Below are 24265 nucleotides of genomic sequence, written 5' to 3'. Positions count from 1 at the left end.
TGATGGTATTTTGTAAGAAAATGTGTCAAGATTATTTACCAGTAATGACCAAGTAATGAAATGAAACCATTATTATAATACTATTATAAATCTATTGTAAAACCTGGATAACAATCAGGACTCTTACTTTACTTCTGTATACTGAAACTGCTACATATAAACTTTTACCTAACAAAATAAATACATTTTTATATTGTTATTACATATTTTTTGCTTAGCTGTTTGTATTGATATGTGTTTTATTATTACATGATATAATTTTTAAATGACTACATCAATAGAGACAATTAAATACACACATTAAGAATATATATATATCATTAAATTATATATGAATAGCACAATACAATTAGATTATTCTGGATTATTGGCTGTTTAATCAAGTTTATGAATGATTTTTGTCTTGGTCATGATGAAAGCACTCACCCTGACGGTCGCTCCCCACTGAGTCCGCCTCCTCTCACCTGCAGCTTTATATCTATATCTACTGGTTTACGACTGAATCATAAAGCAGACTGTTCCCTCTGATCTGACTGGGACCAATAAACAGAAACTGGTGCAGCTGAGGAGAATACTATAATATACATAACATATTAAAACTGCTTTTCTCTTTTTAAACAACAAATAATCTGAGAGATTAATCGCAGAATTTCCATAGTTAATCGTGATCAATCGCGTTTTGAATATCATGTTTAAAATCCTGTTATTTTCCATTTGAAGGCAGTTTTAAGCCCATAATGTAAAGCATTTCTTACCAGAGTGTCTTAACTGGGAATCAATCACGGCTCTGCTGCGACTCCCACACTCCAAAATGGTCCTTTGGTGGAGCTGAGGCTGGCTTGGCTGCACCTGGGTGTTTAGCGTGGAGGTGCTAACTCAAACTCCACGTACTCCGGTGGTAGTTAAACTCCGTTTGACACAGGTTGCATTTTACTTTTGACTTGTCAACTGAAGCGTCTGGAAGTGTTTTAAAGTTAAACAAGCCGTTCAAAAGTCCAGAAGCTCTCTTACTTTCCATCAGCGCGGTAGGTTTACTGCAGGAGGCCACTTCAAAGTATAGCGCTACAGCTAGAGGAGTCGTCTACGGGTTACGCATTATGGATTGCATTAATCTAATCGCGATTAACGCGTTAACGCTGACAACCCTAATGAAAATACAACATAACTTAAAGGTTTTGGGCTTATTTCCATGTTTGTTTGTTTTTAATTGAATCACATGACTGCTGTCTTAAAGCCAGTTCTTCCTGCTGCTGAGCAAAAGTCTTCAGCTATTACAATAATGTGTGAATGTTTTATAAATGTGGAGCTTGAATGGGCTTCACAAAATACAGGTGAATAAAAAGAGAGAGTTGAAGAAGGTCTATTGTGATTGACAACAACACCTGATGCTGTACTCACTGATATCACAATCTATTATGAAACACGTCCAGATAAATCCAGGATAAGATTATTAACGTCAGACTGATAAGCCACCGAGGCAAAGTGCAAAATCATATCAATAACCTGCAGTGATTCCAGCTCTTATTGTTGTGCTTGTCAAATATTATCAAGTATCATCTGTCCTTCCAAGCAGCAACTAACACCACAAAAACCAGCTTTGCAGAACAGACCAATTGCTTCATTTGTTTAACATAATGGTCATCATGATTCACCTTTAGTAAACTTATGCTCTTTAAATGTATCCGTAGCCAGGATTTTTCAAATACCGAGGTCAAAAAGAAGATTAAATTGTATATATCATGCCATGCTCACTCTTGTGCTCCAGTTCTTTCTTATCACTTCCAATTTAAATCAATCATTTCGTCTTCTACAGTTTCCGTGGTTGTAAATTTAAAAATTATGGACCCCTAACCCTTTTACTCCCGCCATGATGAAACCCCATTACTCAATGTTGAAGAAGCACGATGACTTGTTCCAGTACAGCGAGAACGGTCTTCGTGCTTTCAAGAACTCTGCTCTCCACCAGGTATGGTCTGGAGGAGATTGTTGGGCCCAAGGGGACGCTGTTTACAACCCTCTGTATCCACGAAGCCACTAACTTCCAGTCAAACCTGGACAACAAACATATGGATATCACAGAGGTTTTGGGTTAGAGGGTTAGGGTTTAGGGTTAGGGTTAAAAAAAAATCTGCTGGGAGAAAAGAGCTCATCCAATGAATTAACAAGTTTGCAAAGTCGAGTTCACAAATGTAGAAAACATATTTCTATTGCAGCGAATATGTTTTCTGGAAGTGAGTACCATATAACTGCGACTTAAACATCTCCAGTAAGATGCTGTATATTTGTGAATTTGTGACGAATCTGCTGACAGAAGCGCAACACAAGCTGGAGCAGTTCAGTAAGGAAACCAGTTAAATTAGAAACCAGTGACAGGGACATAACACCGGGGCCGCGGTATCTGCATGTACGTGTCACGTGGCGGTCCGTTGATCCAAGTACCTGCTATGTTCTTGCAAGCAGAACGAAATATGAACTTTTTTTGTCCACCAGTCAAATAGCTAGTTCAAATTCTACCACTCAATAGATTACCATTGTTTTTTTAGGTTTTTTGGCTGGTGAGTGAAGCAAATCTACCAAACACTTAAATATCTAACCAGCATTTGACTGGCTAGTGGCTTCCTGCAAGCCTTATAGGATGAGTGTCAGATGGTACGTGCAAGTGTGGAGAGACTTATTTCTCCTTGATCTACATATCTTATCTCATTTTTATTGGACAGAAGCGGTGGCCAGATGAATGTATGTCAGTGTGGCCTTGAAGGAATATTCCACCAACAACCTTTTGACTGTCCTCCCCATCTGAAGGTTCGAAAGATGACCTCTTCATAGGGTTAGGGTTAGGGTTAGACAGAAGACAGCATAGTCACAAAAGCTAGTTGATTTCAAAACAAAAGAATCAAATTATTCTTGCACTATAACGATGAAGATCCACTGGAAACAAACTGTGTGACACAACTTCCGTCATTACTTGTTCAACACTGTAAATACAGACCAACTAACACTGACATGTACATGATGAAGTGATTTTGACTTTGTGCCATGTAGCAAACTCAATGTACAGGGTTAGGGTCCACAAAATCATTACAAAAGCAATACTGCAGTACTTTTACTGTAATACTGCATACGACATATATAACTTGTTCCTAACTCTAACTGCTTAGAGAAAGTTTGCAAAACTGATATCGGCCTCTGTATCAACACTGTGGATTGATACCTAACTGCAACAATAGCTGTTCACACCCAGTCTATCAAGTTTATCTCCAGTACAACATTAGATGCAGAGGCTTTAAGTTAGTTTTGGCAGGAGATGCGAGCTTTGAATGGCTGCCTGTTATATAATATGTTTTAGTGTGAATAGCCTCTGCAAGCATAGCATTTATTTTTCAAGGCGAAAATTATATTTCCAATGGTTATGTAGCCTGTCAAAAATAATGTCACATTACCATGATGCCATATATTATCAGTCAATTGATTCTACAGCCTGTCTGAAAAAACACTTAATTAATAATTGTTATAGTATACCTATATTTTTGACATAGTAATCTGTGACTGACACATAGCCTCATAATGTTTGAGTATTCATTTTATTTGATTACTATGTCACTGAAGCATCAGCAAAAGCATAAAGAAATGTATCTGTCTAGTGTTTTATTCACAGTATTTAGCTTTTTTTAAATTAAAGTTTTTCCTTGGTCATGAAATGCTGCTCATGTGGGATTGTAGGGTCTCTATAAAATAAATTAAAGAGTATGGTCCAGACTTGCTCTATGTGAAAAGAGCCTATAGATGATTTTTCTTGTGATTTGGTGCTATATAAGTAAAGATTGATTGATTTTTAAGTGCATGCAAAAACAAAGACGTGCAGACATTAATGCTTCCCTTACAATTCATCTTCATGACTTCAATGTTCCTCCATTCATAGACCAGCAGATTCACATTTCTGGTCTCAATTTAAATGGTTCAGCAACTATTGGTTGGATTGCCAGATTTGGTGCAGACATGCATGCAAAGCGCAATCTGTAATAACTTTGTTAATCCCCTGAATTTAATCTAGTGTCAATGTCATCATCAGGTAAAAAATTTAATAAAGTAAAATTGATGCAGTTTTTCACCAACGGACAGTTTCTACAACTCAACAAACTGAAACCAAAACCATGAAATATATTTTTAAGTCTTCTTTTAAAGTCAGATTCAAACACTCAAAGATTAGACACACACCTGTTGATAAAAACGGGGAATTTGCGTCAAAATTGAATGACGTGCCTACAAAAGGCTTCGCCCTCAGTGTCCTATTATTTTATCTGACTTCCTGGACAAGTTAACAATCCCTGATGTTTATTCTACCTGCCTGGCCTGATATTATCAAGAGAAAAATTATTTATTCTTTATTTAACCAGGAAATGTTGGGATATATAATCTCTTTGCCAAGGAATGAGCTGTCAAACACACATTTTTAATTCCATAAATCACATCGAACATAACAAAAAGAAATCTAATTTGATTATTTACCTTCATTGTGAAACATTTTTAAGGTGCTTTAATGCCTCATATCAAAGCAATAAGTGTTTTGAGATTAAATGTATCTTATCTATGTTCAGGCTTCATAGAAAGAAAATGTACAAAGTCCCGAGCAGACTGCAGGGAAACATTTAACAGTAAGAATTGGAAACAAAAAACATAAAAACATGAACATTGAGAAATAAAAATAAAACCCAATAATAGTAAAAACATGGAAAGCATCATATTAGCATATTAGCTCAGCGATTAGCCCCCTGGCTAACTGGATTGTTAGATGCAGTGTTAATGGTTAGGGTCAGGGTTTCAATCCAACAGTTGTTCAGATACTGAATATGAATTGAACTGTGGCTAACAGTGATGTCAATTGTATGCTAATAGACGTAAGCATTATGGGTCCCAACGAGGGGGGCATATTTCAAGTCATTTTTTTGTTCAAAAACAATTATGCTGAATTTAGTACTTAAAATTATGTCTCTAGACCAGTGGTTCTTAACCTGGGTTCGATCGAACCCTAGGGGTTCGGTGAGTCGGTCTCGGGGGTTCGGCAGAGCCTCATTTTTTTGAAAATGACATGAGAGTGGCACTTGCCAAGGTGAAGCCACGCATATCTGAACTGGTCTCTCAAAGGCAACAGCAGAAGTCACACTGATTTGCAGGTATGTAATTTGTTGTGAGTTTATGCATTGTGTTGGTTTTGTTCTTCGAACAAGGTGATGTTCATGCACCGCTCATTTTGTGCACCAGTAAAAAAACATATCTATGTCTTGAATTTGAAAAAAATCATATTTTATTTTTCACTAAAGAGGGGTTTGGTGAATGCGCATATGAAAATGGTGGGGTTCGGTACCTCCAACAAGGTTAAGAACCACTGCTCTAGACCCTTTAGAAAGGGTGGAACCCACAGGACATCACCCAGTCAGGGTCCCCACAAGGTAGTAAAAACGGGTATGTGTGTGTGTGTGTGTGTGTGTGTGTGTGTGTGTGCCTCAGTGTTCAGGCTTCATAGAAAGAAAATGTAGTTTGCAAAGTTCAACGGTGGCTTTCTTGTTATATGAAATCTGTTATATTTGTTATATTTATATAGGTAATAATTGCCAAAACGGCCAAACTGTGAAATGCCCCCTGTTACTTGGTGAAAAGAGATTAATCTTATCTGTGAGAGACGTTTAGAAACACAAGGAAACCTATTCCATTTTATGATATCTACTCTGATATCAGTTAATGTTTCCTTATCAATTTCAGAGCCAAGAAAAAGTAAAAGTCTGTACGGTGTTTGTTCAATGACTCAACAATAAACAGCTACCGTATATAAACCTGGAGATGACTGCAGGTGGATCAATTGATGAACACCATGATGGTGAGTACTTCTTAACGTAATCTGTGTTAGTAATGAGTTAGTGCTACTCCGAGTTTTCTTTCTAATATCAACATATAACTTTCCTAAATATTAACCATTATTTTGGTTCTGTGTTTAATCTCCAGATGAAGCTGTCAGTGTTGTTGCTGCTGGCTCTGCAGACTGCAGGACTCCTGTCCAAAGATCTGGACATCGGGAACAACACAGAGGACATAGATGGTGAATATGAACTGAGATTATGAATTTAAAGATTAGGGGAAACAAACATAATCAGGCATGTTTATCATAAAGCAGTCCCTCCCGGATTTCAAGGTAAAAATGTGTAAATTGGGAAACAATTAATAGCAAAGGAGGAAAATAATGTGATTTCTGTTTTTTTTAATACCATTCAAGGCATATTTAATCACTTCCTTCAATAGAAAGCATACTGCATATCACAAAAACTGTTATTCAGTGCTAAGTTTTTAGTGTAAATTATAGTAAATTACACACAAAAGAAAACATTGTACCTGTGTTACATTTATAAACCTTCACTGAATAAACTTTCAGCTCAACATTACCACCAAACAATATCAGCCACTAATGCTATGAAAATAAATCCATTAACATAAACACATACTGTAGGTTATGTCCATCTCTGCTGTATCATCTTGTATTATTCTGATTAACTGAATGCAAGCTTCATTTGGGAATTGTTCTGCTTGGTCTATGGCTTGTGTGCTGCAGTGTCATTAGTTTTCACATCATCAGCATTGACTTTAAGATTCTACTCCTCACGTTCAAGATCCTTCACAATCTGGCATCATCATATCTCTCTGAACTTATTCACATCTACACACCTTCTCGAACTCTCCGATCCTCCTCTGCCAACTTAACCACCATGGGGTCAAGAGCTTTCAGCCGATCTGCCCCCCTTCAGACTCTGTCTCCACCTTTAAATCCCGCCTGAAAACGCTCTTATTCAGAGTTGCATACTCCGTCTCTCACTAACTACGCAATCACATTCTTGTTTATTTATTGTACTAATGCACTTTGTAGTCACACTCATATTTATTCTTTATCTTTGCACTAAATGTCACCTGATTTATATTGTTTGATGTACTGTTGTTGTGTTACATGTGCCTTGTAAGGTGACCTTGAGTGCTTTGAAAGGCGCCTTTTTAAATAAAATGCATTATTATTGTTATTATTATTATTATTATTATTATTATTATTATCACAACACAAAATGTGAACATTGTTCCACATCACAAGCAGTCTTTTGATTTGGCCAATTCTTGCAGAACATTTTAGGCAAGTTAGAAAAATACATTGCCAAGATTGCTTTCTTCTGTTATTGTGGCTTCAAAATTGCAACTTCCTGGAGGGACTGATAAAATGCCTTACAGAGCAACAAAGGGTTTGCAGTGCAGGTATTGCATCTCTGCTCTTGGATTTTAAAGCATCATTTCAACCAAGCCACAACTAAAACATGATTTACCACTTAAAACCTGTTAGTATTATCAAATCATCAGTTGTAGCTGGTGATTATTTACTTTGGCGGGGCTACAGGCACTAAGTGCTTCTGCTTAAAAACTATACAGTATGTTCTTGCTTTCTGCATGAAGCTTTGACATTTGAACCAGGAAAGCAAATACAATCCATCCAGCAGCTTAACTTTGGGAACGTAAAAGATAAGGCTTTCTTTTTTTTTTATTGTCAACAAATCTAATGTTCGGAGCCAAACTGAGCATGTGCAGGATTGTGGTTCTGTGTACAGTTTCATACACTGTACATTTCTCAAAGAACTTCAGTAGAAAGTCAAGAGGTTGTGATATGTAGCACAACAACCTGCAAAGCTCAGCAGCATCTGCTTTGCACAGAACTACTCTCTACTATGACTAGTACTACTAAATAATAGCTGTTATTAGTCTTTGGAGGCGTTTCTAAACAAACTAACATGACCAAACTCTTCGTGATGTGACAGGTGTTTATATATTGGTTTAAAATATTCTATAAAAATATCTTACCATGTTAAAACCTGCATCACCACAAGAATAGCATTTTATTGAAAAATTGGAATTACTTTTCTGCAATCACACTTTGCAAAGTTATCCAGTGGACTTCATTGGAACCTTTGGTGGGTTTGGTGGAACTTTTCCAGATGAATGGAGATATTAAGAAGGAACTACTCACTTCTCATTTTAACAAATAATTGCATTTTAAAGCTCTTTCATATTGGGATGTGCATGAAGAATCCTCATTTTAAAAAGGTAAACATTGTCCTGATTCTTCTCTCTTCATGAACCCACATCTAGATGGCGAGCCTGAAATCAACGCTAACCAATCGATGCCAGCAGATGTGCTGCTGAGGCTTGCCAAATTAAGTCCGAACACGCAGGTCCAGTCTTCCAACAACACTGCTAACGTCGGCACCGTCCTGGAATGGGTGACCTGGAACAACTCTCTACCCAACAATTCTGTCTCAATTGACAATTGGTACGCTCATCGCATTGACTATGTCTGCAAATACAAGTGTAACGCTGGCTTTTATAACCCCGACATGGGCGCTTATTGCCGCTATCCCAGTGGAAAACATACATATCTTGGTTCCCCGTTTGAGGTCCTGGTAAACAACGGTAACTTTGAGATCCTGGAGTGGAATGGTGATTCGCACGGTTCAGTGCCCAAGAATTCAGTCAGGATCTGTCCCGGGCAAGATGTGTATGTAGGGAAGGACAAATATGGACTTGGGGAGGTGATTACTCAGGATAAACACTTCTACTTGCCTTGGAAGTGGTCTGTGTATAAGTACCACGACTACCAGGTCCTGACCATCAATAAGAATGTAGTCAGCCAGCGGATCTACGATGTCAAGTACAACACTGACAACTCAAAGATACTCAATTATCCTCCAGAGACATTGCGGGAAACTTCCATCAACAACTATGAGTGCCACCCAGTGGTGAACACGGCTACCCTCTCAAAGACAACGGAGGTGGAGCACAGGTGGGACATTGGCTTTTCCATTGCAGTCGGTGTTGAAACTACCATCAAGGCCGGAATTCCCCTCGTTTTCTCCACAGGTATTACATTTAGCACCGAGGAGACGTTCAAGTTCTCCTGGCAAAACACAGTGGTGACGTCCAGCACTGAAACTATCTCTGTGCAGCTCACCGCCCCACCAAACAACTCCTGCATGGCTCGGATGGTGCAGTTTAAGTACAAAATTAGCATCCCGTTCACAGCATTCCTCACACGCACATACGCTAACGGAGAGACCCGCACGATGTTGATCACAGGAACGTATAACAGCGTTCAGGTTAAAGAAGTCCAGGCTGTGACGAATCGATGTGAAACTCTAGAGAACGCTGAGCCCTGTTTATGTAATTTAAGAAGTACCATATGATGTTTGACATACCATATGTCTGATCAGTCCCTTGATTTTGCAGATTTTCTCAAAAATTGTGATAGAAATTTAAATGTTTGATGTGTTCTTATCGTGGTTGTGATTTTTTAAATAATACCAATGAAGAGTCTTATGTAATCACTTCCTTCAATGAAAACCATACTGTATAAAACAAAAACAAATATCTCAGTGGTATTTTTAATCAATAAATCAAGCTGTCAATTAATAGAACAGAATAGAAAGTCTTTATTGTCATTGTACAAAGCACAAATGAATAAGAAGACAACTTTTTATTCTGACATGTTTCTAAAGGTGTTTCTCTATCTCTATGTACTGTTCTACTGTTAATGCTTGTAAGGACCTCCGTCAGCTGGTCGTTGTGTCCAGAAAGTCTGTGGTGACGAGCTGACGAAGGTCCTTAGAACCATTTTTAACCACTCCTTAACTCCTTAACACATATGTCACCCTATTTGTACTACTGTAGAAGTTTGATAACAATCCAGGAATTATTAGTGGGGCAATTTACGAGATGCGCTGTACGTCCCATTAGCATCTGTACTAAGCCGTTCGGCTGATGGCTCTAACTCCACTAATTTGTGACCAAATGAAACAAAAGGGCTGAGAGTGGTTAGATAGACGTCATGGTGCATATGACTCTAGGTCGAAATTACGCCGAACCATCGCTTTAACATCAAGACAACAAAGGAGATAATCGTTGACTTCCTGAGGTCAGGTTGGTGCAATCATCCCCTGCTCTGCATCAGCGGCGAGGAGGTGGAGCCAGTGACCTGCTTTAAGTTCCTCGGCCTAACAGTCCTGGGACACCTACACAGCTTCAGTCATTGGGAAAGCCCAGCAATGCCTCAGGAAACTTTCTGATCAACTTATATCGCTGTGCCATTGAAGGTGTGCTGACATACTGTATAGCTGCCTGGTTCTTCAGCTGTACGAAGGCAGAACAGGCAGCCATACAGAGAGTCATCAAAACAACTGGCAAGATCATTGGGACTGAGCTGTATAGTGTATTTAGTTTTTTAAAATTGTTTTTTTCTGTCTGAGGCTCAGCAGATTGACATGTTTTGTCTAGACTGAAATAGTTCAGCAACTATTGGTTGGATTGCCAGATTTGGTGCAGACATGCATGTTCCCCAAAGCAAAATCTGTAATAACTTTGTTAATCCCTGAATTTAATTGCAGGTTTTCACCAACGGACAGTTTCTACAACTCAGATTGTCAAACTTAAACCAAAACCATGAAATATATTTTTAAGTCTTTTAAAGTCCGATTCAAACACTCAAAGATTAGACACACACCTGTTTATATAAACAGGGAATTTGCTTCAAAATTGAATGATGTGCCTACAAAAGGATTCGCTCTCAGCTTTGTATTGATTCATTCTTGGTTTATCTGACTTCCTGGACAAGTTAACATTCCCTGATGTTTATTCTACCTCCCTGGCCTGAAAAGGAGGAATGTCTTTATTGATTAAACACACAGACTACAACACAGACACATTACCTTCATCTCATGTTTTATTTATTGTTTATTTAACCAGGAAATGTTGGGATAAATAATCTATTTGCCAAGGGATGACCTGTCACACAGTTACATAAAAACACACATTTTTAATTCCATAAATCACATCTAACAAACAGAACCAGAGAGACATGAAAAGACAAAATTTGATTATTTACCTTCTCTGTGATTTTTAAAAAAATGTGCTTTAACGACTCATATCAAAGCAATAAGTGTTTTGAGATGAAATGTATCTTTTTCTATGTTCAGGCTTCATAGAAAGAACATTTTACAAAGTTCAGAGCAGACTGCAGGGAAACTGAATATTACTTGTTTAGATGATCTGGTCAGACAACTGTTAGAAACATGTCCCTGTTCCCTGGGGAACTGTTAAATTCCCCCCCTAATCTTATCTGTGAGAGACATTTAGAAACACAAGGAAACCCATCCTATTTTCACATCAGTTAATGTTTACTAATCAATTTCAGAGCCAAGAAAAAGTGAAGGTCTGTATGTGTTTGTTCAATGATGCAACAATAAACAGCTACAGTATATAAACCTGGAGATGACTGCAGGTGGATCAATTGATGAACACCATGATGGTGAGTTTTCTTTCTAATATCAACTTATAATTTTCCTAAATATGAACCATTATTATTGGTATTCTGACTTTCTCCTCCTTAAAACCAATTTATCATGTTCAGACAGTCCAGGTTTAATATGTTGATGACTTTACATTTCAGATGCTGAATTCTTCATGAAGCTTGTATTTAAAGGTTATTTTATCAATGTGTTATAACCAAGCAGTGACTAAGTTGTATTTAATCTCCAGATGAAGCTATCAGTGTTGTTGCTGCTGGCTCTGCAGACTACAGGACTCCTGTCTAAAGATCTGGACATCGGGAACAACACAGATGGTAAATATGAACTGAGATTATGAATCATTCATGCTTATCATAAAGCAGTCCCTCCAGGATTTCATGGAAACATTGGGGAAAAGATTACTAGCACAGGAAAATTATGTAATTTCTAATACTACCAATGAAAAGTCATCTATCATAAATCATATGTAAAATATAACTTTAATATAATAATCTATAATAAACCATCTAAGGTTACCTTGATAAGATAAGGTGTCCTGGTTTGCAGGTTTGTTAAAAAAGTACTAACCTGGAAATGTAAAGTTTTCAGATGAATGGAGATATTAAGAAGGCACTAGGAGAATATTTCACTTCACATTTTTACAAATTGATGTATTTTAAAGCTGTCATATTGGGATGTGCATGAAGAATCCTCATCTTAAAAAGGTAAACATTGTCCTGATTCTTGTCTTAAAAAAAACATTCTTGTCCCTTTTCTCTCCTTCATGAACCCACATCTCAACGCTAACCAATCGATGCCAACAGATGTGCTGCTGAGTGTTGTCAACCTATGTCTGAGCACGGAGGTCCAGCCTTACCACGACACTGCTAACGTCGGCACCGTCCTGGAATGGGTGACCTGGAACAACTTTCTCCCCAACAATTCTGTCTCAATCGACAATAGATATGTTGATCGCATTGACTATGTCTGCAAATACAAGTGTAACGCTGGCTTTTATAACCCTGACATGGGCCCTTATTGCTACTATCCCAGTGCAGGAAATACATACTCTGGTTCCCCGTTTGAAGTCCTGGTAAACAAAGACAACTTTGAGATCCTGGAGTGGAAGGATGATTCGTACGGTTCAGTGCCCAACAATTCAGTCAGGATCTGTCCCGGGCAGGATGTGTATGTAGGGAAGGATGAATATGGACTTGGGGAGGTGATTACTCAGGATAAATACTTCTACTTGCCTTGGAAGTCGACTGTGTATAAGTACCGTGACTACCAGGTCCTGAGCATCAATAAGAATGTAGTCAGCCAGCGGATCTACGATGTCAAGTACAACACTAACAACTCAAAGATATTCAATTGTCCTCCAGAAACAGTGCAGGAAACTTCCATCAACAACTATGAGTGCCACCCAGTGGTGAAAACAGATACCCACCCAAAGACAATTGAGGTGGAGCACAGGTGGGACATTGGCTTTTCCATTGAAGTCGGTGTTGAAACTACCATCAAGGCCGGAATTCCCCTCGTTTTCTCCACAGGTGTTACATTCAGCACCGAGAAGACATTCAAGTTCTCTTGGCAAAACACGGTAGTGACGTCCAGCACTGAAACTATCTCTGTGCAGCTCACCGCCCCACCAAACAACTCCTGCAGGTCTAGGATGGTGGAGTATAAGTACAAAATTAGCATCCCGTTCACAGCATTCCTCACACGCACATACGCTAATGGAGAGACCCGCACGATGTTGATCACAGGAACGTATGACAGTGTTCAGGTTAAGGACGTCCAGGCCGTGACGAATCGATGTGAAACTCTAGAGAACGCTGAGCCCTGTTAATGAAATTCAAGAAGTACCATATGATGTTTGACATACCATGTGTCTGATCAGTCCCTTGATTTTGCAGATTCTCTCAAAAATGGTGATAGAAATTTAAATGTTTGATGTGCTCTTATTGAAGATGTGATTTTTAAAAAAAATAATACCAATGAAGAGTCTTCTGTAATCACTTCCTTCAATGAAAACCATACTGTATAAAACAAAAACAAATACATTCCAGTGGGTTTCTTTTAATGCATTTCCTGAAAAAGAAAACCATGGGGTCAAAGTTATATTCTATAGAAAATACTAATTGCTTTGCAGCTATTCCACAAATGTGCCTTATTCATTGATTTCACCAATCAAGCTGCCAATTAAACTTAATTTTTTTTAAAATTGACATGGTTCTGAACTTGTTTCTCTAAGATTCACAATTAGATATTGTTTTCATTTCCTTTGATTATATGCAAATAGTTATAATCATGATATCTACCCCTCTATGTCATAGAACCACCATCATTTTGTATAAAATTGTTCTAATTTCTAATTAGTTCTCAGCACCGAGGCACTGCACTCCAGAAGCTGGAAAGGAGTGCCTCGGGCCACTTCTCCATACTTCTTATTCTTCCGCCAAATTTTGGCATGCAACTCCTCCCGCAGCTTTGAGAAAACCCCGACAATATATATATCAAAACGTGCGGCTCGATCGGGAAAGAGGTGCTATGACTTTTGGTGTTGAAATTCCAATTTTTTAGTTATTCCCAAAAAACCAGGAGATTTCTCCATTGGAAATGAATGGGAATTTTTTGAAAACCCCCCAAAATTATAAATTCATATTATAAAACTATTTTTACATAAAATGTAAACTTTTCAAACTATGAGCCGTCAAACAAGGAGTGGAAATCACTTTTTCTTCAAAGTTAGAGTGGAAGCGTCAGTTAGCTTGAGTGAGAGAAGCAGTAAAAAATAACCTGAATTTTTATTTTTAACTTGAGCTCACGGCCAAACCGTGAAAAGTGGACAAATAATTTTTTGTCAAAATGTAGACATAGGTGTTGGGATTCATAAAATGTGTCTTTGACAGGCGGGGTCTGCACAAAATTTAAACGGGGGGGGGGGGGGGGGGGGGGGGGGCGAGACCGGCAGCAATATCTGTTTCGCTCCCCATTGACCCTAATGTAATCGTCTCTTTTTTTCAAAAGTATTTCACTCTGTCTTCGCACTGAGCTTACTCGCTCATTTTAAGGAATATCTGAATAAAATAAACACTGTCAGAATCTGCCGGCTTCTGTGTCTCTCACAGTGTTTTCGGTTTTTGGACAGGAGTTACGGTTTTCTCACAGTTTGCAATTGTTCGGGACCTTGTCAGAAGCCAAATTCTTCAGAATTTTGAGATTTTTTTCCAAGCAGATTCTCACACATCGCCGTAGCAACCATAGGTCCTTAGCTGACCTTAGCAACTGTAGGGCCTTAGATGCCCTTAGCAACCTGTCGCTGGGCAGAAACTGAGCTACTTGTTTGTGATTGGCTAATTCCTATCTGTCTGTTTTGCCAGTTAACCTAGCTAATTCATTTGAATGGATTAATTCATGTTAACTGAGGACAAAATAAATAAAGTTTAATGGTTTTGTATTTTTTTGTATTATAGTTATATGATTTGTGGTGTATAAAAAGATTCAACATTTATCAATAGAAGATGAACAAAATGTATATAATACAATTTCATACAATTAAGTAATTTAAAATAAAAAGTATAATAAAATCTACTCTCTTAATGATAAGATTTACTTAATAATTTCATAACAGTGATGTTCCTGTCTGTGGAAAAAATGAAGTAGGCTTTAATTGATACGTTTGAATAAATATTATAAATATGATAATAACATTTAGGCTACTTAATATTTTCAGGGATGTTAAGTTGAGAATAAAGTACATTCATAAAGAAAAAATAAATCATATACTCAATGTATTATTCTCAGTACTGTGCTGCTGTGTAATGACTTCTGGGGTCTGTTCATGTCTTCACATTCAGATACAATGTGTAGTGATTGCAGTGCCACCTGCTGGACTCTTTTGGTATTAATAATATATCAGTCAGTAAGACCAAACCACTACTTTTACTGTAATACTGCATACTACATCACTCATAATACTGCAGTACTTTTACTGCATACTACATCACTATAATACTGCAGTACTTTTACTGTAATACTACATACTACGTCACTCATAATACTGCAGTACTTTTACTGCATACTACATCACTATAATACTGCAGTACTTTTACTGTATACTACATCACTATAATACTGCAGTACTTTTACTGTAATACTGCATACTACATCACTATAATACTGCAGTACTTTTTGTAACTGAGTGTCTTGGTTAATGTGACTGATATTTCAGGTATATTGGCATTGCTGTGTTTGAAAGAAATTAGTGGTCATCTTCATGCCATCTTTGTGAAAGTGTCGTCAGATCTGTTCTAGTGTTGCACATTATTTGGGAATTGTTTAAACCTAGATGATGTCTCTTTGTCAAACCATACATGGGTTTTAATTTTCAGACATCACGCCCATGTATAATTAGTTCCTCAGAAGTTTGCAAATCTTTTATCTGTTTCTGTATCAACACTGTGGATTGATACCTAACTGCAACAATAGCTGTTCACACCCAGTCTATCAAGTTTATCTCCAGTACAACATTAGCTGCAGAGGCTTTAAGTTAGTTTTGGCAGGAGATGTGAGCTTTGAAAAGGCTTCTGTGCCAACCTGTTATACAATATGTTTTAGTGTGTATAGTGTTTTATTCACAGTATTTCGTTTTTTAGAATTATTTTTTCTGTACGGTCCAGACTTGCTCTATGTGAAAAGAGCCTTTACATGATTTTTCTTGTGATTTGGTGCTATATAAGTAAAGATTGATTGACTTTTAAGTGCATGCAAAAACAAAGAAGCGCACAAAGGTAGATCAAATTGTGTACAGACATTCATGCTTCCCTTACAATTTATCTTCATGACTTCGATGTTCCTCCATTCATAGACCAGCAGATTCACATTTCTGGTCTCAATTTAAATGGTTCAGCAACTATCAGTTGGATTGCCATCAGATTTGGTGCAGACATGCATGCGAAGTGCAATCTGTAATAACTTTGTTAATCCCCTGAATTTAATCTAGTGTCAATGTCATCATCAGGTAAAACATTTAATGAGTAAAATTGATGCAGTTTTTCACCAAGGGACAGTGTCTACAACTCAACAAACTGAAACTAAAACCATGAAATATATTTTTATGTCTTCTTTTAAAGTCGGATTCAAACACTCAAAGATTAGACACACACCTGTTGATAAAAACGGGGAATTTGCGTCAAAATTGAATGACGTGCCTACAAAAGGCTTCGCCCTCAGCGTTGTATTGATTCCTATTATTTCATCTGACTTCCTTGACAAGTTAACAACCCCTGATGTTTATTCTACCTGCCTGGCCTGACATTATCAAGAGAAAAGGGGAAATGATTTATTTGTTATTTAACCAGGAAATGTTGGGATATATAATCTCTTTGTCAAGGAATGAGCTGTCAAACACACATTTTTAATTCCATAAATCACATCTAACATAACAAAGAGAAAATGTGGGTGTGTGTTTTTCTATCCTGGTGGGGACCGCAACCTGACATATTACTACCCCATGGGGACCTTTTCCTGACAAAGTGTGTAAGTATGTATATTAGCATATTAGCTTCATATTAGCATATTAGCTTAGTGATTAGCCCCCTGGTTAACTGGATTGTTAGATGCAGTGTTAATGGTTAGGGTCAGGGTCAGGGTTAGGGTTTCAATACAACATTTGTTCAAATACTGAATATGAATTGTACTGTGGCTAACAGTGATGTCAATTGTATGCTAATAGACGTTAGCATTATGGGTCCCAACAAGGGGGGCATATTTCAAGTTATTTTTTTGTTCAAAAACAATTATGATTAATTTAGGAGTTAAAATTATGTCTCTAGACCCTTTAGAAAGGGTAGAACCCACAGGACATCACCCAGTCAGGGTCCCCACGAGGTAGTAAAAACGGGTTTGTGTGTGTGTGTGTGTGTGTGTGTGCGTGCCTCAGTGTTCAGGCTTCAAAGAAAGAAAATTTAGTTTTACAAACGGTGGCTTTCTTGTTATATGAAATCTGGTTTGTTAAATGCATGTAATGTGTTTTGGATAATCCCCCCCCCCATTTAAGTCAGTCATTAAAGCCAATATTTATGGCCAAGTGCAATACACAGTCTGCAAAAGTCCCCAAACATTTGGTTTTCTTGCAGAAATCGATCTGAATTAATCAGATTTTTAACTTAATAAAAGGAAACCATGTTTATAGTTTGCATGCTTTCAGAAACTACTACTACCATCAAAAACTGAGAATAATTATATTTATATAGGTAATAATTTTCTAGGCCAAACTGTGAAATGCCCCCTGTCACTTGGTGAAAAGAGATTAACCTTATCTGTGAGAGATGTTTAGAAACACAAGGAAACCTATTCAATCTTATGATATCTACTCTGATATCAGTTAATGTTTCCTTGTCAATTTCAGAGCCAAGAAAAAGTAAAACTCTGTACAATGTTTGTTCAATGACTCAACAATAAACAGCTACCGTATATAAACCTGGAGATGACTGCAGGTGGATCAATTGATGAACACCATGATGGTGAGTACTTCTTAACGTAATCTGTGTTAGTAATGAGTTAGTGCTACTCCGAGTTTTCTTTCTGATATCAACATATAACTTTCCTAAATATTAACCATTATTGTGGTTCTGTGTTTAATCTCCAGATGAAGCTGTCAGTGTTGTTGCTGCTGGCTCTGCAGACTGCAGGACTCCTGTCCAAAGATCTGGACATCGAAAACAACACAGAGGACATAGATGGTAAATATGAACTGAGATTATGAATTTAAAGATTAGGAGAAACAAACATAATTGGGAATTGTTCTGCTTGGTCCATGGCATCGTTTTTTTTGGCAGCTGACATTTGTCCAGACTTGTGTGCTGCAGTGTCATTAGTCACGGCACAAAATGTGAAAATTGTTCCACATCACAAGCAGTCTGTTGATTTGGCCAATTCTTGCAGAAAATGTGAGGTAATTTAGCAAATTATATTGCAAAGATTGCTTTTTTCTGTTATTTTGGCTGCAAAATTGCAATTGATTTTGCACGGGATTGATACAATATCTTACAGAGCAACAAAGAATATGGAAACCCCTTTAAAAGGGTTGCTATTGCAGCTCTTCTCTTGGATTTTAAAGTACAAATAAAAGTGATTTGACAATTAAACTCCTTAGTAGGGGAGACCAGGGTTGGTTGTCACACAGGTAGGTAACATCCTGCTCATTTTGCACTGGGCATTTTGAAGAAAACACACCAAACATTGCGGTGAGGAGATATTTTCTCATTTTTAAGGGTTAGGGTTATTTTTCATGTTGGTGTTCTTGTATTAAAAGCTTGTAAGTTATTAGTCTTTTAAAAATCAAACACTTTATAAAAAGCCAAAGGTAATGGCTCTGATTTCAGTCCATTTTTAGCTAGCAAGCTAAAGCCATGTGGTAGCTAGCTTAAAATGGTTGTCAAGACATTGGTTGGGGATGGTTGTCTCATTTCTCTCTGGGTTTGTTGTCACACATTTGATAACCAACAGGTCCAGTCCATACACTGATATGTCATGAAACAATGGCTTTGATAAAGGCTAGATCTTTTCAACACTGTAAATTCCTTAATTTTACATCTCATTGCAGAGGCTAATTCGAACAAATACTCACCTGGTTCAAATGCATGGTTTAAACACATGAGGCCTTTTACTATTATAGAAGTGGTGTTCATTTCAAAAAAATATTTCGTGTTTCTATCTTAAAAAAAGTAAGTCTGACAACCAACCCCAGTCCCCCCTACCATCAAATCATAAGTTGTAGCAGGTGATTGTTTACTTTGGTGTGGCTACAGGCACTCGGGTCTTCTGCTTACAAACTAAGCTTTGACAATTGAATCAGAAAAGTTTACTGTCAGCAAATGTTCAGAGCCAAACTGAGCATGTGCAGGAACATGGTTCTGTTTACAGCTTCACTACACTGTATATTTTTCTTTGAACTTTGTTCTCAACTGGGCTGGACCAATAAAGCCATTGCATAAGAACCTATAAATCATATGTAATATATAACTTTAATATAATAATCTATAATAAACCATCTAAGGTTACCTTGATGAGATAAGGTGCCAGTTCTGGCTGTATGTGTGCCACTCTTGGTTTGCAGGTTTGTTAAAAAAGTACTAACCTGGAAATGTAAGCTTTTCTAGATGAATGAAAATATTAAGAGAATATTTCACTTCTCATTTTTACAAATTAATTCATTTTAAAGCTCTCTCATATTGGGATGTGCATGAAGAATCCTCATTTTAAAAAGGTAAACATTGTCCTGATTCTTGTCTTAAAACAAATGTTCTTCTTCCTTTTCTTTTCTTCATGAACCTACATCTAGATGGTGAGCCTGAAATCAACGCTAACCAATCAATGCCTGCAGATGTGCTGTTGAGTGTTGCCAACTTAAGTGCGAGCGCGCAGTTCCAGACGTCCGTCTACACTGCTAACGTCGGCACCGTCCTGGAATGGGTGACCTGGAACAACTTTCTCCCCAGCAATTCTGTCTCAATCGACAATAGATATGTTGATCGCATTGACTATGTCTGCAAATACAAGTGTAACGCTGGCTTTTATAACCCTGACATGGGCCCTTATTGCCGCTACCCCAGTGCAGGAAATACACAACTTGGTTACCCATTCGAGGTCCTGGTAAACAAAGATAACTTTGAGATCCTGGAGTGGAAGGATGATTCGTATGGTTCAGTGCCCAAGAATTCAGTCAGGATCTGTCCCGGGCAGGATGTGTATGTAGGGAAGGACGAATATGGACTTGGGGAGGTGATTACTCAGGATAAATACTTCTACTTGCCTTGGAAGTGGTCTGTGTATAAGTACCATGACTACCAGGTCCTGACCATCAATAAGAACATAGTCAGCCAGCGGATCTACGATGTCAAGTACAACACTGGCAACTCAAAGGTACTCAATTATCCTCCAGAGACAGTGCGGGAAACTTCCATCAAGAACTATGAGTGCCACCCAGTGGTGACAACGGCTACACTCTCAACGACAATGGAGGTGGAGCACAGGTGGGACATTGGCTTTTCCATTGAAGTCGGTGTTGAAACTACCATCGAGGCCGGAATTCCCTTCGTTATCTCCACAGGTGTTACATTCAGCACTGAGGGGACGTTCAAGTTCTCCTGGCAAAACACGGTGGTGAAGTCCAGCACTGAAACTATCTCTGTGCAGCTCACTGCCCCACCAAACAGCTCCTGCATGGCTTGGATGGTGGAGTATAAGTACAAAATTAGCATCCCGTTCACAGCATTCATCACACGCACATACGCTAATGGAGAGACCCGCACCATGCCGATCACGGGAACGTATGACAGCGTTCAGGTTAAGGAAGTCCAGGCCTTGACGAAACGATGTCAGCCTCTCATGGACCCTGAGCCCTGTTAATGAAATTCAAGAAGTACCATATGATGTTTGACATACCATGTGTCTGATCAGTCCCTTGATTTTGCTGATTTTCTCAAAAATTGTGATAGAAATTTAAATGTTTGATGTGCTCTTACTGAAGATGTGATTTAAAAAAAAAAAATAATGCCAATGAAGAGTCTTCTGTAATCACTTCCTTCAATGAAAACCATACTGTATAAAACAAAAACAAATACATTCCAGTGGGTTTCTTTTAATGCATTTCCTGAACAAGAAAACCATGGGGTCAAAGTTATATTCAATAGAAAATACTAATTGCTTTGCAGCTATTCCACAAATGTGCCTTATTCATTGATTTCACCAATCAAGCTGCCAATTAAACTTAATTTTTTTAAAAATTGACATGGTTCTGAACTTGTTTCTCTAAGATTCACAATTAGATATTGTTTTCATTTTCTTTGATTATATGCAAATAGTTATAATCATGATATCTACCCCTCTATGTCATAGAACCACCATCATTTTGTATAAAATTGTTCTAATTTCTAATTAGTGCCACGGGTTCTCAGCACCGAGGCACTGCACTCCAGAAGCTGGAAAGGAGTGCCTCGGGCCACTTCTCCATACTTCTTATTCTTCCGCCAAATTTTGGCATGCAACTCCTCCCGCAGCTTTGAGAAAACCCCGACAATATATACATCAAAACGTGCGGCTCAATCAGGAAAGAGGTGCTATGACTTTTGGTGTTGAAATTCCAATTTTTTAGTTATTCCCAAAAAACCAGGAGATTTCTCCATTGGAAATGAATGGGAATTTTTTGAAAACCCCCCAAAATTTCACCTTTTTCAGAGTCACCTAGCTCTCTCATACGTGCACGTAGAAACGTGATTCAAACTTTAAAACGGAGGACAACTTGTGTTCTCATAATTTTTTGTCAAAATGTAGACATAGGTGTTGGGATTCATAAAATGTGATGTTGACAGGCGGGGTCTGCACAAAGTTTAAACGGGGGGGGCCGAGACCGGCAGCAATATCTGTTTCGCTCCCCATTGACCCTAATATAATCGTCTCTTTTTTTCAAAAGTATTTCACTCTGTCTTCGCACTGAGCTTACTCGCTCATTTTAAGGAATATCTGAATAAAATAAACACTGTCAGAATCTGCCGGCTTCTGTGTCTCGCACAGTGTTTTCGGTTTTTGGACAGGAGTTATGGTTTTCTCACAGTTTGCAATTGTTCGGGACCTTGTCAGAAGCCAAATTCTTCAGAATTTTGAGATTTTTTTCCAAGCAGATTCTCACACATCGCCGTAGCAACCATAGGTCCTTAGCTGACCTTAGCAACCGTAGGGCCTTAGATGCCCTTAGCAACGTGTTGCTGGGCAGAAACTGAGCTACTTTTTTGTGATTGGCTAATTCCTGTCTGTCTGTTTTGCCAGTTAACCGAGCTAATTCATTTGAATGGATTAATTCATGTTTACTGAGGACAAAATAAATAAAGTTTAATGGTTTTGTATTGTAGTTATATGATTTGTGATATGTAAAAAGATTCAACATTTATCAATAGAAGATGAACAAAATGTACATCATACAATTTCATACAAGTAAGTAAGTAAGCAAGTAATTTAAAATAAAAAGTATAATAAAATCTACTCTCTTAATGATATGATTTACTTAATTTCATAACAGTGATGTTCCTGTCTGTGGAAAAAATGAAGTAGGCTTTAATTAATAAGTTTGAATAAATATAAATATGATAATAACATTTAGGCTACTTCATATTTTCAGGGATGTTAAGTTGAGAATAAAGTACATTCATAAAGAAAAAATAAATCATGTACGCATCCCGGCAGCAGCCCCGTGGCACTCAAAATTTCCCTGGAATTTTCTAGTATTATATATTGTTTGGATATTTTTAAATATTGCAGCCGGGCAGACATTTTTACTACAATTGCCAACAGATTAGACAGATTTTATCAGGCAGGAACTCAAGGAGAGGACTTGGATGCAGAGCTCTAGATTAGCTGACATGGCTAAATTCTTAAAAAATAGCAATGAACAAAAAGGTGAACAAAACTTAGGAGCTCTGAAAAACTAAATGGCAAAAACTCTGACAAAAAATCACTCTTCCGACGAATAAACACACTACAAATACCATAAACTATGAACAATGACTACGAACACGGACTTACTATGACAGGACGCTTGTACTCTGGTCGACAGACAAGACACACTCGCACAGGACAAAGGGAGACGCAGACTATAAGCACACATGGAGGGAAATGGGGAACAGGTGGACACAATCAGGAATCAGGGAAGACAATCAGACTGGTGGCACATGAGGAAGGGCAAGGCACCTGAAACGAGAGGAGAGTTAATACCAAAATAAAACAGGAAGTCACAAAACAAACATTGAGACAGGACAAAAACTCAACTTGACACTACCGGTGTGACATATTTAGTACAATTTTGGGTATTTTAGTTTAGTAATTATGTTATTTTTCCCCCTGTGGACAAATACAGATGTGTTTTATGTTATGTGTGGCTGTCAATCAATAAAATACCTATCTATCTATCTATCTATCTATCTATCTATCTATCTATCTATCTATCTATCCATCCATCTATCCATCTATCTATCTATCTAAAAGCAGTTCATGTTCTTCCAGTCAAGTCAGCAGGTGGCAGCAACAGATCAGCAGAGGAACGACGGTGCTGCAGCTGTGATATGAATTTTGAATTCAAGTATTTATTTCAAGGAATGTAAAGAGGACATTTATGTTTTCCTATTAACAAATGATGTATGTATGTTCTTGTTTTTTGTTTTTTGGCTGGTGAGTGAAGCAAATCTACCAAACACTTAAATATTTAACCAGCATTTGACTGGCTAGTTGCTTCCTGCAAGCCTTGTGGGACTAGTGTACGTGCAAGTGTGGAGAGACTTATTCTTGACGGCTTCTCCTTGATCTACATATCTTATCTCATTTTTATTAGACAGAAGCAGTGGCCAGATGAATGTATGTAAGTGTAATGCTCCACCAACAACTTTTTGACTGTCCTCCCCATCTGAATAATGTATTATTCTCAGTACTGTGCTGCTGTGTAATGACTTGTGGTCTGTTCATGTCTTCACATTCAGATACAATGTGTAGTGATTGCAGTGCCACCTGCTGGATTCATTTGGTATTAATAATATATCAGTCAGAGGGACCAAACCACTACTTTTACTGTAATACTGCATACTACATCACTATAATACTGCAGTACTTTTACTGTAATACTTTAACTACATCACTATAATACTACAGTACTTTTACTGTAATACTGCATACTACATCACTATAATACTGCAGTTCTTTTACTGTAATACTGCATACTACATCACTATAATACTGCAGTACTTTTACTGTAATACTTTAACTACATCACTATAATACTACAGTACTTTTACTGTAATACTTTAACTACATCACTCATAATACTGCAGTACTTTTACTGTAATACTTTAACTACATCA

General features: G+C 37.7%; 3 protein-coding genes across 3 annotated transcripts; all 3 read left to right on the top strand.

Annotated features, from left to right (window-relative positions):
• The first annotated feature begins 1867 nt into the window (after positions 1 to 1867).
• LOC128364340 (natterin-3-like) lies at positions 1868 to 9338 on the top strand. The gene is made up of 4 exons (XM_053324878.1): positions 1868 to 1966; positions 5846 to 5872; positions 5998 to 6091; positions 8170 to 9338. Exons 1-4 carry the CDS (start codon positions 1868 to 1870, stop codon positions 9258 to 9260), a joined length of 1311 nt encoding a protein of 436 aa, XP_053180853.1. The 3' UTR covers positions 9261 to 9338.
• Positions 9339 to 11371: 2033 nt separating this feature from the next.
• LOC128364338 (natterin-4-like) lies at positions 11372 to 13314 on the top strand. Its single transcript, XM_053324877.1, has 3 exons — positions 11372 to 11377; positions 11608 to 11692; positions 12182 to 13314. Exons 1-3 carry the CDS (start codon positions 11372 to 11374, stop codon positions 13204 to 13206), a joined length of 1116 nt encoding a protein of 371 aa, XP_053180852.1. The 3' UTR covers positions 13207 to 13314.
• Positions 13315 to 17878: 4564 nt separating this feature from the next.
• Positions 17879 to 21647, top strand: LOC128364337 (natterin-4-like). Its single transcript, XM_053324876.1, has 3 exons — positions 17879 to 17884; positions 18010 to 18103; positions 19705 to 21647. The coding sequence occupies exons 1-3, from the start codon at positions 17879 to 17881 to the stop codon at positions 20769 to 20771; spliced, it is 1167 nt and encodes a 388-aa protein (XP_053180851.1). The 3' UTR covers positions 20772 to 21647.
• Positions 21648 to 24265: the final 2618 nt, after the last annotated feature.

This window comes from Scomber japonicus, chromosome 9 (assembly GCF_027409825.1).
Source record: "Scomber japonicus isolate fScoJap1 chromosome 9, fScoJap1.pri, whole genome shotgun sequence".
Lineage (NCBI taxonomy): Eukaryota > Metazoa > Chordata > Actinopteri > Scombriformes > Scombridae > Scomber > Scomber japonicus.
Note: the sequence above shows the minus strand (reverse complement) of the source record. Positions and strands in the feature narration are given on the sequence as shown.

Bases quoted from the DNA above. Each gene is read 5' to 3' on its own strand.
- LOC128364340 (XM_053324878.1), top strand. From the start codon at position 1,868: ATGATGAAACCCCATTACTCAATGTTGAAGAAGCACGATGACTTGTTC. The intron at 1,967-5,845 runs GTATGGTCTGGA...AGATGACTGCAG, and splicing joins AGAACTCTGCTCTCCACCAG to GTGGATCAATTGATGAACAC. The intron at 5,873-5,997 runs GTGAGTACTTCT...TTTAATCTCCAG, and splicing joins AATTGATGAACACCATGATG to ATGAAGCTGTCAGTGTTGTT.
- LOC128364338 (XM_053324877.1), top strand. The intron at 11,693-12,181 runs GTAAATATGAAC...CGATGCCAACAG, and splicing joins CATCGGGAACAACACAGATG to ATGTGCTGCTGAGTGTTGTC.
- LOC128364337 (XM_053324876.1), top strand. The intron at 18,104-19,704 runs GTAAATATGAAC...ACCTACATCTAG, and splicing joins CAACACAGAGGACATAGATG to ATGGTGAGCCTGAAATCAAC.